Genomic DNA, 14,812 nt, shown 5'->3' with positions numbered 1-14,812 from the left:
CCTGCCCAGCCCCAGTCTCCCAGTAATTAAAACAAAAAAAGGGCCCCGCACTCACTGGCTGTAGCAGCAGTGGTCAGGGCTTCTGAGGGCTTGTGGCAGAGCCCCCCCCCACTGTGGAGGCGGGGTAGTGTGGAGCAGCAGGGATGGCTTCCCTCCCCAGCACTCGCGCAGCAGTTGCCCCGTGGCACAGGTGCAGCACACCTCAGCAGGGCACTGCACGCTGTCTGGGAGCTGGGGTGGCTCCAGCAGTCAGCCAGAGCCCGGGACTGCTGAGCCCCAGTGGCCCCAGCTTCCAGATGGCGCGCAACACCCTGCCGAGCTGTGCTGCATCCGCACCATGGGGCAGCTGCCACTTGGGTGTCAGGCAGGGGGGGCAGTCCCTGCTGCCCCCCAATGCCCTGTGCTGCACAGGGGGGCTCTGCCACAAACCCTCAGAGGCCCTGATCTCCACTGCTTCAGCTGGTGAGTGTGTGGCTTTTTTTTTTTTAATTGTTGGAAGGCTCGGGCCAGGCAGGGCAGCCACGGGGGCTTCTTCTGAGGCTCTCCCCAGCCGATCTGAATCTCTGAATCTTTTCCAAATTGATTTGGAGGCTTCAGATTCGATTTGGACCTTTTAATGGGTTTCCCAATTCAATTTCGGTTCAGAGATTTGGCTGCCAAATCAGGCCAAATCTCCTCCGAACTGAGTCGGCTACTGAAGCTTCACGTAGCCCTAGTAACTACCTACAGACATTCAGTTTCTTCTGAGAGTGTCACTGCTCTCCCAGGAGAAATGCAGTGTATAGGCTTTCATGATTGGAAGAATGTCCCAAAAATCGCCATTCTGGGAGAAAAATAACTTGGGAGCAACCCACGTGAAGTAGTTCCCAGGAGAATCTCTCTCAGGAAAATGAATATCTGTATAGGTACAGTAAGTATTACAGCACTGCTTTACAGTGAATAGCTCTGCTGTGCTTCTTAGATATTCATAGAACTGTTAAGTAACACTGGATAGTTGATAACTGTTAACAATATATATTTTAATATATGTTTTTATTGTTTACTTTTTCTATTTTTATTTTATTATTTTTCTATTAATTTCTTTGGCCTAAAATGGTGATTCAGGTTGCTTTTATTTCTATCCTTACAATATCATCTACCACCAGTTGTAAATGTTCATCTGTTAATGTGGTTAGCACAACAAAGAACAATATTTTTTGTAGTTTTGTGAGAACAATGATGTTTTAATATGAATATCTCTTTGTATTGTGAAGTATAGCCAATAATTACTTCCCTTTTCCTGTTTTCTAGTTGAAGCTCTGTATCAGACCACTTACCCAGAATATCTCCAATACATTTACCTAGTGGCTCCAATTTCTCTTATGATTTTAAACCCTGTTGGATTTATCTTCTGTGAAATCCAGAAATGGAGAGAGAATCGTAGTACGTCACATAACAAAATCAAAATAGTGGGTCTTGCTTTGCTTCGAGTGTTGCAGAACCCAATAGTATTCATGGTCTTCATAGGAATTGCCTCAAATTTTATTCTTGGCCAGAAGATTCCAGAATACCTTGAAAACTTCCTTGATGGACTAGCCAGTTCATTTTCTGGTTCAGCACTTTTTTATCTTGGACTCACCATGGTGGGACAAATAAAAAAACTGACAAAGGGTATGTTTATTGCACTGATTCTTCTCATCACAGCTAAACTGTAAGTTTGACCTATTTACTTTTTGCATTTATGGTCTTTAGTATTTTTGTGGATTTCAGCATTCTGAAAAGCTTTAAAGGGACAGTGTCAAGATTATTCCATTTTTCTTAAATAAATCCATAGCTCTTATTTTTAATAGTTAAAATTGTTTGGGTAACTTTTTGACAAATATACTCTTCAGCACCCTACATTATGGGTTGCCAACCATTTGCAAACACAGGCTGCAGCTTGGAACCCTGAGGCCAGCTGCTCCAGCAACAGCCAGCAGAGGCTGCAAGGGGAAGAGCAGCCCTTCGTGGGGGCTGTAACAGTTGGCTGGAGGGGTGAGGTGACAGGTGTGCCATTAGCAAAATGTGAACGAGATTGAATGGCTGAGTAATTGGCCTGCCCTTAGTAAAATGTGGACCAGATCACCCTTTCATGGGCTGGATCCAGTCCCACTGTGGGCCACCCCCTGCTCTGAACTGTTTGGTCTTCATAGGTAATGAAACTGAACTATTCAGCTTCGCTTGTTCATAGTATTTCATAGAATAATAGTACTGGAAAGGGACTGCAGGAGGTCGTGTCCAACCCTCTGCTCAAAGCAGGATCATTCCAGTCTAAGGATGCAATTGGTTGTAACAATTTAGACATTTCTAAGGGCTAGCTGTTCTAACATTATAAAAGCCTACGTCTGTCTGTCTGTAACGCTCTATTCATGCTCTGATTGGCTGACAGAGACAAGTGTGGGGGAGTGCCACCATGATTCCATGAGGACTGGACAGAGGGTGGGGGAGCTGAGGCCAACAGTGCTGCTTGCAGGAAGCAGGGTAGGGGAACGGAAGCCAGCCAATTTTTGATGGGCAATTGGTTACTACAGGTATACTAGGCCTTTAAAATGTTCCAGAAGCGGCTGAAACACTCCATCATCTAAAGAAGGACAATTTTGGAAGTAGTATTATGAAGTGTTTCACTTCTAGTTACATGTGTACAGGGGCAGCAAGCGGGAGATGGGTTGGGGTTGGGATTGGGGCTGGAGCCAAGCATTGGGGTTCCCCCCTGTCAGCTCCCTGCAGCTCCCATCAACTCTGGACCTGGGCCCGTCAACCCCAATACCCTCTAAGAGGGAGAGGTGAGGTTTAGGAGAGTTTGGGAGCTCCCTCCACCCTGCTTGCCTATGCTCCAGTGTACTTTTCTTCCCACCCCTCTAGTTCCTGTCCCTATGAGGGGAAGAGGGGGTGGAGAACTGGAAGCAGAGCTCTCAATTTGGGAAGTACTTAACTGTTATTAATGCTTTTCTTTGCTTTGATTGTGTAGATTTTTTTCCTTCCTTTTCTCTACAGGCTCAGAGACCTTTTTGTTTGGTAATATTGGTCAAGATTTTTAAACCTAGTTGCCTAAAACTTGTCTTCTAGCTCCATATCTGAGGTCCTAAAAATAGGAGGCCTAACTTTTTCAAAGGTGATAAAGTGCCTATTTATTGATCTTAGCTCAGCACTTCTAAAAATAAGTCATTTATATTGACATACATAAATGTGAAGTTGTATAAAAAGCCTTTTAGTATATGATGGCAAAATGGGTTTATATGGTAGAGATTCCAGTTCTCAGTGTAACTTATGCAGATTTATTTGCTGTTTTTTGATTTCAGATTGTGTCAGATATTTGGTATTTGCATGCTAGTGTATGTGCCATTAACCCTGTTTCAGGTTTACAGAAAATCTCTTGAGAATCTAAGCTTACCACCCACAAAACTTTCCCATTGGGACTAGTTGCTCACTGTCTTTTTCCTGAGAGAGGGCAGAATGCTCCCAATTATTTAATTTCAATATTTGTGGACAAAAAATATTTTATCTGCTAGCATCCTACTCACCATGCCAATCTGCAGCCTGTGGGGTTTCCTCAGTTCTAATACAGTTGTCCCCAAGAGTAGCTGCCACTATACAGCAAGTTTTCCCCAACTCTGAGAGCAAGATATACAGATTACCTAGCTTTCTGTGGCTTTGCTACTCTAGAGACTGCCTGGGAGACGATGGGAATGCTAAGAATAGAAACGTTCCCATTGTTGCAGCCCCAGAATCATGATAAGATCTAGATTGTTTTCATACACTTAGTCCAGCTGCCTGAAATAAAGGGTTTTTTTCCTAGATTCTGGGCCAAATTCTAATCTCAGTTGTACTGATTTAAAAAAAAAACCTCACGGATTTCAATGGGCATTATATCTATCCCTAAAACTGTAATATGCTCTAAAAGATTTCTGGTGGTGAGTCTGAGACGGGAGTCTGAGCTTTTATTTGTAGCAGTTCATATAAATGTGTTGCAGTAATTGGCCAATATGTAAACTGACAAATCAGTTTTACTGTCTTTCTTTAAAAATGGTGTCACCTTCATTTGGACATTGGTATATGCACCATTGTAGGCAGGGATGCAGTTGTTAAAAATAAATGCTCTCTTTTTCTCTGTATATCATTAACAGTAGTATTCAGACAAACCTTAAACTTCCTTAAATTCCTTTTCTGGATAGAGAAGAATCCAGGAAAATGTGATTAACTGACTAACATGTGTCCCTTGTTTCTCTCCTTTTCCTTTTCAGACTGATGATGCCATTTCTCTGCAGAGAAATGGTGGAATTGCTGGACAAGAGTGACAGCTTAGTCAACCACACCAGTTTATCAAACTATGCATTTCTGTATGGAATCTTTCCAGCAGCACCAGGCGTGGCTATCTTTGCATCTCAGTTTAACATGGAAGTAGAAATTGTAGGTTTTTAATGCTTTACAAGCCCAGCACTGACTTTGATTTTAATTTTACTGAGCAATAAAAAAAACCCTTTCTATTGCAGTGACACAGCTGGTTTGCTTACACTCTCTAGAAATCAGTATCTAAATTATATTTCAGATTAATAATTAAACTGTACCAAGGCCTTTTCTACTTTCTGTTGCATATGTTCAGATTGCACATTCTTAAAGTAAGTGCTGTTCCTAGAATCTACACTGAGAAGATGTAAAAACTTAAATCGTTTACATGTGGGATTTTTAGAAGTTCTCAACATTAACCTCACTCTGCTCCTGCTGAAGGCAAAGTGTCACTGTTGGCTTCAGTGGGAGCAGACATAGGCTGATGCTGAATAGTTAAAAATCTGATGACCTTTACTCCCTTTTGGTTCAATAATAAGATAAAAATTACATTCGGCTTTTGTTTCTTATTTAAGGGACACCAGTGCAATTTACTTTCTGGGTGTAAGATACAAACACGTTTTCAGCATATAACTTGTTTTATAAAGTAAGACAGGCTCTTGCAGGCATTATGAATGCCCTTTTCTGCCACTAGAAAACTGCCAGCCAGACGCTGTGGTGGGAAGTTCTGGCAGCCAATGCACATTTTGTTTACTTGTGGCTCCTATCCAGAGGTCCCCATCTGGATTATTAAAAATGCTGAGAGAATCTGGGAAAGAGCATGAACATGGTGCTGATGCTCCCTTGAATCTGGGCATGTGGTGATGCTGGTAAGAGCATTTAGCATAGTTACAAAATCTAGTTCCATGTGCCTGGATGTCTGTAACTATTTGGATTTTTCACTTCTTTCTGGTTAAAGGAATATTAAAATATTTCTCTTAATATTTAAAAATACAAGAAAAGTAAAAATAGCTGATTGTAAACTTGAATTTTGTGTCCAATGAGAGTGGCAATATCTGCTTTTAAAACAGAGGGCTGTCATATGAGTAGAAGCTACAGTTTCACTGAATTCCAAGTATGTGGAAGCCCTGGGAAACCAAATTATAAGTAGCTTCAATACATCCATGGCTGCTGCTTCTCTTTGAGTTTGTGGGACAGCTCAGGCATTTTTTTTCACAACAAAATATTGCTCATTTATTTCAGATATAAATCTGTAGTTCAGAGGGAGGGGCTGTACTCAGTCATTCCAATCCTACATTAAAATTACTGGAATGACTCTTACTGGCATGGGGAAGCACAGTTAATGTGTAAGAATTGGCAGAGGTGGGCCTCCAAATTGTAGTTACTTTAGAAGAGACTTGTTCTAAAACTTTCAACTGATTCTTAACTGTCTTCAAAAAATGCATGTTCCCTCCAACTTATCACCTAATTTTTAATAGTCCTCTGTCCATATGACCCAGTGACTACAGTAGAATTGCCTATGGTATTTTAAATCAAGGTCAGCGCAGATGTTGCTTTCCTAAAAACATTATTTAATGAGAGATCTGATATTTTTACCACTGTTGATTTCCATTTGCAGATTACCTCAGGAATGGTGATAAGCACTTTTGTGTCTGCTCCTATCATGTACGTTTCTGCTTGGCTGCTGACCATTCCATCTATGGATCCAAACCCACTAGCTTCAGCAATCCAGAACGTTAGCTTTGATATCAGCATTGTCAGCCTTGTCTCCTTGGTAGGTATTGGCTCCCATTGCAGTCAGGCAAAGGAAATATAAAACCACAGTAAGTGATGGTAAGGTAGTGGTTTATGCAGACAACAAGTCAGGAGATTGAAAGATAAAACTGATATACTTCTTCACTCCCATATCCTGTTTTGAAAGGCTGAAGGGTGAAAAGAGAGAGAAAAGCTCATACAGGAATGGTTAAGGGTCAACTGTAAAGCTAATATGAAACTTAAGTATTTGTCAAGTTGATTTTTGATGGTTAGGGCACCAAAAAAAGAGGCATGGGGAAGCCAGTGGTTAGTTCCCAGTTCTTGGCTTCAAACTTCTAGTGTGACCTTGGGTAGGTCATTTAGTTTCTGGCATCTGTAAAAATAGGAGTTATATTACCTCTCAACTTCCCAAGTATTTTATGAGGGTGAATATATTGAAGAAGATGAGCTGCTTGATCCTGTGATGGGGGAACATTTAAGTGCTTAAGATAAAGATTGGAGCCCACTGTATGTGGACTGACTGCCTCTGAAGTTTGGGTCAGTGAGGACATTAAATGCGAAAGTTGTTTTTGGGGTTTTTTTTGGAAAATTCATGCCCTGGCAATATCCTCTAGTTTCCTAGTTCAGCTAGGAAAGCTGAACAAGACACCCCAGCATGAATCCTGTTGTGACGCAGCTACCCAAGATAGCTTTTTTTCAAAAGATTTCAATTAAAACTTCTATTCTTAATTGTTCTGACAGTTTGATTCAGCACGGTTATGAGCACAGTCCTGTCTAGCAGTGCAGCGCATTTTTTGAATGATCTCAGATTTACACTTTAACTAGAATATAGGGCTGAGAGGGGCCTGCGAGGCATCAAGTTCAGTCACCTGCAAGGACAAGAAAACCACTTATTCAAAAGATACACAAGACTATTTTCCTGAGTCCTCTCATGCACCTCAACCACAAAGCACCATGGGGAAAATAGCCCTACAGCATGTTCCATGTAAAAAGCCAGAAAAGCCAGGGTTTTGTTCTGTCATTCCAATGGCAGAGAATTTTTTTGGTTAGTATATGCTCAGTTGATCCTAGGAAAAGAACCATGCTTGGTGCTGCAAAAGAAGACAAAAAAAATCCCATGGTCCTTGTCCATCTGACTTGACCCTTAAGAAGAAGGCCATTACAAACCATGCGTATAGATGAGTTCATAATAAACAAAATTGTCCTAGTAGTCTCTTAGAGAGTTTGCTTCTGGACTTAGAAATGCCAAACCATCTTGTATTTTGTTGTGTCAGTATGTCAATATTGTTGACCTAAATCCTTGAGTATTTAAACAAAGACTTAAGAATTCTCAAAGCAACGGAATACAGAGTTGGTCATTGACTTTTTCATTAAGAATAAGGTAACAGCCACAAATAGAAATTGCCACTTGCCATCACCAGGTCTTGGTAGGGTTTAGATAAGGACCAAAAGGATAGAGGCTAAGCTAAACAAGCTAAAGAAAAGTAAAAGGAAAATAAGCCAAAGTGGCAGATTAGTACATTGCCAGCAAATTAGGTGGCTTTCTAGCCTTTTCTACGCTCTTAATCTTCAGTGGCAAGTAGCTCAAAGCAAAAGAAATAGATGCTTTAACTTGCACTCTATTCACTATTTATGCAGCCTCACCTGGAGTGCTATGTTCGCTTCGGAGCACTTAAAGCAAGACATGGGCAAATTGAAGGACTCTACAGCAGAACAACAGAAATGATTACAGGTTTAAGCGATATGAAAAATTGTAATAATTGGGATTATTTAGTCTGGAGAAAAGAGAGCTGAGAAGTATTTGATTTAGTCTAAAAAACAACAAAGCTGTGATATAGAGGGTGCCCATCAGTTCACAGGGGGCAGGACAATAAGGAATGACTTTAAATTGCAATGAGGAAATACTGGATATTAGGAAGAATTTTCCAACTATGAGGGTGGTAAAGTACTATAACTATAGAAATTGTGGAATTTCCAATATTTAAGTGCAAAATAGACAACACTTGGCTGGCGTGGTTTAGATAGGGTTGATCCTGCCTTGAAAAGGGCCTTGGACTAAGTATCTCCTGAAGTCCCATCCAGCCTTATTTTTCTATTTCTGTGTGACTTCCTTTCTCCAGACTCAATTCCCCATCCTCGGTGCATAAAATCACTCTGGCTATGGGAATGGCAGCCAGTGGTTTAGATCTGGCTGTTCCAAAATTACTATCCAGAAACATATTAAAAACTAAAGTTTTATCCAGTATTTAATTTCAATCTTTATGTGCCTAGGTATTCATCTTAATTTTAACTGTTAATTTGAATTCTTCTGTTTCTTCCAGATATGGTCTCTAGCTGTCATTCTTTTAAGTAAGAAATATAGACAGCTTCCTCATATGCTTACAACAAATTTACTTGTTGCTCAGGTTAGTATCATGTAAAATATATATATATTCTGTGCGTGTGTACACGTGTTCTGGAGTACTGCGTCCAGTTTTGGGCTCCACAATTCAAAAAAGGATGTGGAGAAGCTTGAGAGAGTGCAGAGGAGAGCCACGCACATGGTCAGAGGTCGGGAAAACAGACTTTATGATGAGAGGCTGAGAGCCATGGGACTCTTCAGCCTAAAAAAGTGTAGGCTCAGGGGTGATCTGGTGGCCACCTATCAGCTTATCAGGGGTGACCACCAGGATCTGGGGGAACGTCTGTTCACCAGAGCGCCCCAAGGGATGACAAAATCAAACAGTCACAAACTCCACCGTGACCGATTTAGGCTGGACATAAGGAAGAACTTCTTTACTGTCTGAACCCCCAAGGTTTGGAATAGACTGCCACCGGAGGCAGCTCAAGCACCCACTTTGAACACCTTCAAGACACATTTGGATACTTACCTTGCTGGGATCCTATGATCCCTGCTGACTTCCTGCCCATGGGGCAGGGGGCTGGACTCGAAGATCCTCCAGGGTCCCTTCCAGCCCAAGTATCTATGAAATCTATGAAATGTGTGTAAAACGCACACACTCTTTTACAACACTGCTTTCCACAAAGCTTTATAGATAGCCTTTGGAGGAATGGGAAAAGATGTAATGAATTGCTTCCATTTTTTTTACATTATAGTGCCTCAAAGGGTATTTGGTAAGATATGTAGTACTTGTTTTACCAGACAACCAATTCTGTTTGATTCTATGGCATAAAATAATGAAGATTGCAATATTAAGTCTTTTTGAAAAATCTGTTTCAAACAGAAACATAGGAAATTCAGAATGCAGAGTGATCCTTGTTTTCTTAATTATCTTTGTAATTCTAAATGTAATGGTAATCCTATAGTTTATAGTACTTCACATCCCTAGAGATCTCCAGATTCTTACCTTTCTTTATATATGTTGAGCAGCAGTGCCATGAAGCCACATTCTTCTGATTGCTGCCCATCTCTTGAAGACAGCTAGTGTGCAACATTGCTGTGGGGAGGAAATTTTGAACAGCTCTGAAGAAAAGAACTTTTCCCTTAGGAGAAGAGCCAAGGGAACTTTATATCCATATTCATCTTTCTTCAATTTCCTAAACCATTTCAGACAAAAAGTGCATGTGCTTCAAAAAAGCAGAACGTAGAAATACCCTTTGAACAAGCTTCCAAAGGAACTCTTTGGAACCTTCTGAAATTAAGTTAATCTAGATCAGTGGTGCTCGACCTCTTGACTCCAGAGGCCAGAGAAAGGGTATGGGACTAATCCGTGAGCCAGACTGGGCCCTGTCCAAGGATCAAGCACTGCACTTTGCCTGCCCCCTGCACCCCAAATGCTGTGATCAGGCTCCATGCCACCCTGCAATTCAGCATTCAGGGCCATGTGTGGCCCATGGGGCTCCTCACTGTCTGGTAATTTGATAGTAGAGGAGCAGTGCCCCTGCCACCAAATTTTTGGATCCATAGGTAGTTCTAAGCCAGATGACATAACTCAGGAAACCGAATCTGGCTTGTTTGCAAGGGGTTGAACACCCGTGGTCTGGATCAGTGGTTCCCAGACTTCTTGAAAAGAGGTCCTGTGTCTACCCTCAGAATTTCTTAAGTGCTGTCATGCACCTTTTAACATCAAACATGGAATTGAACAGATGGTCAGTGTGCTTTGCATATCACTTCCCATGGCTTTCCAGGCCACTATATGGAAACCACTGATCTAGATCGTTTTCTGTCAAAATGGAAAACCTGTGAATTTAGATGCTTAGTGACATAGATTGAGTTTTATTAATTAAATATTATAAAATAGGTTATCTGAGCAGCAAAAGTGAATTCTGTACCTGTTCTGCACTAGATATTTTTTGTAACATTTTGCCTTCAATTGTAAAATGATTGGAGCTTCTGTCTCCTTTTACAGTTTATTGCCTGTGTTGGAATGGTGACTTGGAATTTCATTATTAGAGAGAGAGACATCACTGTGCAGATCATCATATTTAGCTTGCTATATAGCTCTCTTTATAGTACCTACTTGTGGACAGGTAAGTTAGAATGTGACTAATTTCTGATTTTGCATAATACAGACGAGTACTAAAGCATGTAATTAACATTCTGGAGTCATCCTTTCTTACATTAATGATTTAATCATGTCATAAATATTCCCAGTTCTACCCAGTAGTAGATTGATGCAAGGCTGAGGTGTCCATATTGTATGACTTGCAAAGCCCTACTGGTAATTTTTAGCTCATTGGTAGGTTAGAGAACTGAGAAACTGGGTTATTGCTGTTAGTGTAGGCCTGGGTAAGTTAGGCCAGGCAGATGAGGAAGTTGGAAAAAGGCTATCACGTTGGGCAGTAGGGAAACCAAATGAAAAGTGATAGAAGAAATGAGGCGAGAGGCCTGAGGAGATTAAGAGGAAGGTGACCTGATAACAAGAACAGGAATCTTAGTTACACTAGCTAGAAATAAAGGTGCTCCATCGCATTTGCTATGTGTTTCAATGTCCAACTCCTTTTTCTACTTGGAAATGTAGGCCAGTCATCATTCACATACAGTTGTAACATACCTTTTATGCTGATTGTAGAAATGTGTGATGGTTAGGTTTCTACTGTAAACAGTGGTGCAAAGCCTAAATAACTACATAACTACACTTACACTTTTCAAGCTTTTTGTGGTCCGTGATGAAATATGAATAAGCATAGAAGATTGCTTGTAAGAAGTGTAGCCATTCTTTAAAAGGACTTTTAGCTCTTTTGCTACTTAATCATACATATATCTCATGCATATGTATGACTTGGTGCACTTGTATTATGTACCCACTCCTGTAGATTTGGATTCCCACACTGTCTTACACAGAATGAATGAATTGCTAAATAGCTGGGATTGTTTGTGTATAGGGTTTTGGCTTGGATCTATGGTGTCCCACCAAACAGTTCGTACATATACTAAATCATACATAAACTATTTAATCATACATACCAGTTTTAAGTTGGCAAACTCTGCCCTGGCATGCCCATATTTTGTAAGATATTTCCTAATGGGGATAGCTGTTTGCTCAACACTTTTGAAAATCTGACCTCCTGTTTATGCACCCAGTTAGGGTTTTCAGGTCCCAGTTTGGTTGCTTGTTTCTCAAAATTCTACCCACAATCACACTTTCTCATAAATTATGTAAGAATTTTTTCAGTATCCTTATAAACAAGCTTTTGTGCCTATAACATGCTTAAAACATCTCTTTAAACTTTTCTTAACCTTAATATTAAATGTGATGGAGTTTTTCATATTTTTAAAATACCTAGGTAACCTTTTTAAATTTTCTTAGAATAAAGCTGGAAAATCATTGTGGCTTATTTCTCTGACTTAATATATTAATAATAATAATATATTTTGAGGATCTGGAAAGAAAAAACTATCCAGCTGCATCAAGTGTAGTTTAGATTCTGTAATCCTTGTATTACGTTGAATAATAACTAGCTATAGTAAAATCTATTATCCAGCATCCCTGGGGTAAGGGGATTGCCAGTTGCATAAAAGTTCCGGTTATCTGAAATAACCCAGCAGGGTTTTCAAATAACACAGTGTGGCGGGGTGTGGTCATGGCTGCATGCGGAGTGGCAACAGCGCAGGGTGGTGGGTGCGAGCTCCTTTCCCCCACCCCCCGTGTCTGGCCGGTGGAGTGGGGAGAGGGTGTGGTGGTGGTCGCCACACACAAAACAGCGACACTGCAAGGTGCTGGGTGGCAGTGGCAGTCACTGCACATGTCTTCCCCCCCACCCCGCATTTAGTCGGCCAGCCAGAGTTAATGGAGTATTCTCGTTGGTTAAGTACCAGATAGCGGAGATTTTCATAAGGATCATAAGAAAGTCAGGCTGGAAGGGACCTCAGAACGTCATCAAGTCCAGCCTCATGCTCAGGGCAGGATCACCCCTGACTAGACCATCTAGTCTAGTCTAGACCATCACCATTTTACTGTATTCTGTTTTTGTTTAGGTCTCCTGTCCTTCTCTTTATTCATGTTAAAGAAAAGAGAAGTGTTAAAAATTCCTGCTGGATACATCATCCTGACAGGATGGGGGTAAGTTTGTATGAGGATTTTTTTCTAGAGAAAATGTGAACATGCCACATAATTATTTTTGACGCTTTTTGTATTTTGATGTTTCAGCATCCCAACACTACTAGTGGGTATCTTATTAATTCTTGGTGAACGTAACAACGATAGCATCGACTCAGCATTTTTTTATGGCAAATACCAGGTATGAATCTGTTCTGCTTCCACCTTTCCTGATACCTGTTTTGTCCAATACATTATAGAGAAAGTGTTTATATTCTTTGTTTGTTTCACACGTAATTTAATAACTTTCCTCCAAAGCATGTTTTGCATTTCTAGCAATACCAGATACTTAGGTTAAAAGAAGTGCAACCCAACTTGGAGGTTGTGGTTATTAAAATATATGTATAACGAACCATTATGGAAGTGTGTTAGAAACAATGATCTTGACATTTTTGGTAACACTGACTAGAAACGAGGGGAAATAGAGACCTCTTGGGAGGAAAGAGCATGGGCTGAATAGCTTGGGAATAATAATAAAGCCATTCCCTAGTTTAACAGTTTGAATCATAGTTTGGTAATTATCTAAAATTGTTACTATCTAATGGGTAAATAGTTGTCTTGGTCAGGATCCTAGTAGAAGATGCAGTAATCTTATATGGACATTTACGTGACAATGGCTAGTATCCTTGTTCAAGTCATGTCAACAAAGCCAAGAACTGAAAGCATCTGGAGTATAAACTACATTTTGCTCCTTGCATCTGTGGGGTAATATATACAGTGGAAGTATACCTTGGTGATGTATCTTTTCTATGCATAGAGAAAATTCCACAATACAGACCTGTCATCTGCATTGAAATAACTTAAAAATGGGTGGATGGGTATTGGTGACAGATTTGTCAGAAGGAAATATTAATGGGACTCCCAGATAGAGAGGAGTGGAAAATGGAGCCTGGCAGGCAAAAAAAGAAAATGCTGTTGTCCCTGGGATTAAGATGTACTTGGACAGAACCTGAAAAGAGGAGGAATGGTCCTGGGGCAGAAGGAGAAGGTGTGAGATCTGGTAGTGTGGAAAGAAGATCCTGACAGAAAACAGGTCAAAGAAAAACAGTTGTTCAAATTATCTGGATTAAAAAAAATCAGTGTGGCCAGGTCTTTGAAGTTCACCTCCTTAGCCATAAAACTTAAGGGTAGTTAACATGGAAGTACATTTTGTCTACATTCAGATTTACTTTGGTATAAAGGGTCCTAGATTCGAGAATATTATAGATATCAAATGTAGAATTTTAATGCTGTTTTGCAGTTTTTTTTATATTCAGGCATATCTCTTGGTCTGTCTTCTGTCTTTGACAGATAATTACTACAGCAGTGACTCTATTCATCAGCTTATTGATGTCAGGCATTTCCCTTATGTGTATGAATCGAAATAGACAGGAATCAAACTATGAAGTCTTGAGCCCATATTCATCTAATAGCCAAACAGAAGAACCTGAAAGAGAAAGGAATGAAGAAAGCCAGGCATCAGTTGATGGCTCCCAGACTTTCACAGATATCTCTGCAGAAAGAGGTACAGAATAGGGGAGTTGGGGATAATCCAATTTAACTTATAGCTAAAGGAAAAGAAAAGAAAAATTGTTTTCATTAGTGCTTAAAAGTGCTAAGCTGTTGGCATGGGTTAATATGTAAAGACCTAGAATATTATATTTGGATTTCTTTAATATATTTTAGGGCAGCTTTCTTCTTTATCATCATATATAATACTATGTGTATGTGTATTTAAAATGTATAATGGGGTATATGCGATATCCACATCATTAATTGTATTTATCAGGTATGTTTACTATTTATCTGCATCTGGCCGTGTCTTTGAAGACAAACCAGACACCTACACCATGTTTACAGATTGCTTACTAGTTAAACCATTCCTTATTTTGCTTAATTGGGTTTATTTTTCTTTATCAGTCATAATCTCCCCAATATTGTCTGCAGCTGACAGTGCTTATGTTGCTCCTGTAGTCGTAATGTCATGTTGAACAGTTCTGTATATTAGATATCTGAAGTTGTTCTGCTCTGAATTGGAAACTAGAGTTCTTAGGTACTCAGGATTTGGGATGTGTGCAGACACACAGTACATGCTGTTACTCGTCCATTTAAAGATATACGGATAATTTTCTCATCCATCCAATCATCTGAAAGAGGCTATAACTGTTTCTATATTTTATATGTTAATAGGTTGCTGCTCCTGCCAAACAGTGAATGGTGGATTACGCTGCTCCAGA

The 14,812-nt window shown here is 40.2% G+C and overlaps 1 protein-coding gene across 5 annotated transcripts in view; it reads left to right on the top strand.

Moving 5' to 3' along the window:
- Positions 1-14,812, top strand: part of GPR155 (G protein-coupled receptor 155) — a 67,846-nt gene that overhangs the window by 27,250 nt on the left and 25,784 nt on the right. For all 5 annotated transcript variants that reach the window (XM_019522942.1, XM_019522943.1, XM_019522944.1 and 2 more), the window contains 8 exons: positions 1,291-1,690; positions 4,260-4,425; positions 5,921-6,076; positions 8,379-8,462; positions 10,407-10,527; positions 12,476-12,560; positions 12,648-12,738; positions 13,887-14,100. In XM_019522942.1, coding sequence (XP_019378487.1) covers positions 1,291-1,690; positions 4,260-4,425; positions 5,921-6,076; positions 8,379-8,462; positions 10,407-10,527; positions 12,476-12,560; positions 12,648-12,738; positions 13,887-14,100 — 1,317 coding nt within the window. The remainder of the gene's footprint in view (positions 1-1,290; positions 1,691-4,259; positions 4,426-5,920; positions 6,077-8,378; positions 8,463-10,406; positions 10,528-12,475; positions 12,561-12,647; positions 12,739-13,886; positions 14,101-14,812) is intronic.

This window comes from Gavialis gangeticus, unplaced genomic scaffold, assembly GCF_001723915.1.
Source record: "Gavialis gangeticus isolate Ggan-Ray unplaced genomic scaffold, GavGan_comp1, whole genome shotgun sequence".
Lineage (NCBI taxonomy): Eukaryota > Metazoa > Chordata > Crocodylia > Gavialidae > Gavialis > Gavialis gangeticus.
The sequence above is the reverse complement of the archived record's forward strand: the minus strand, read 5'-3'. Positions and strand labels throughout refer to the sequence as shown.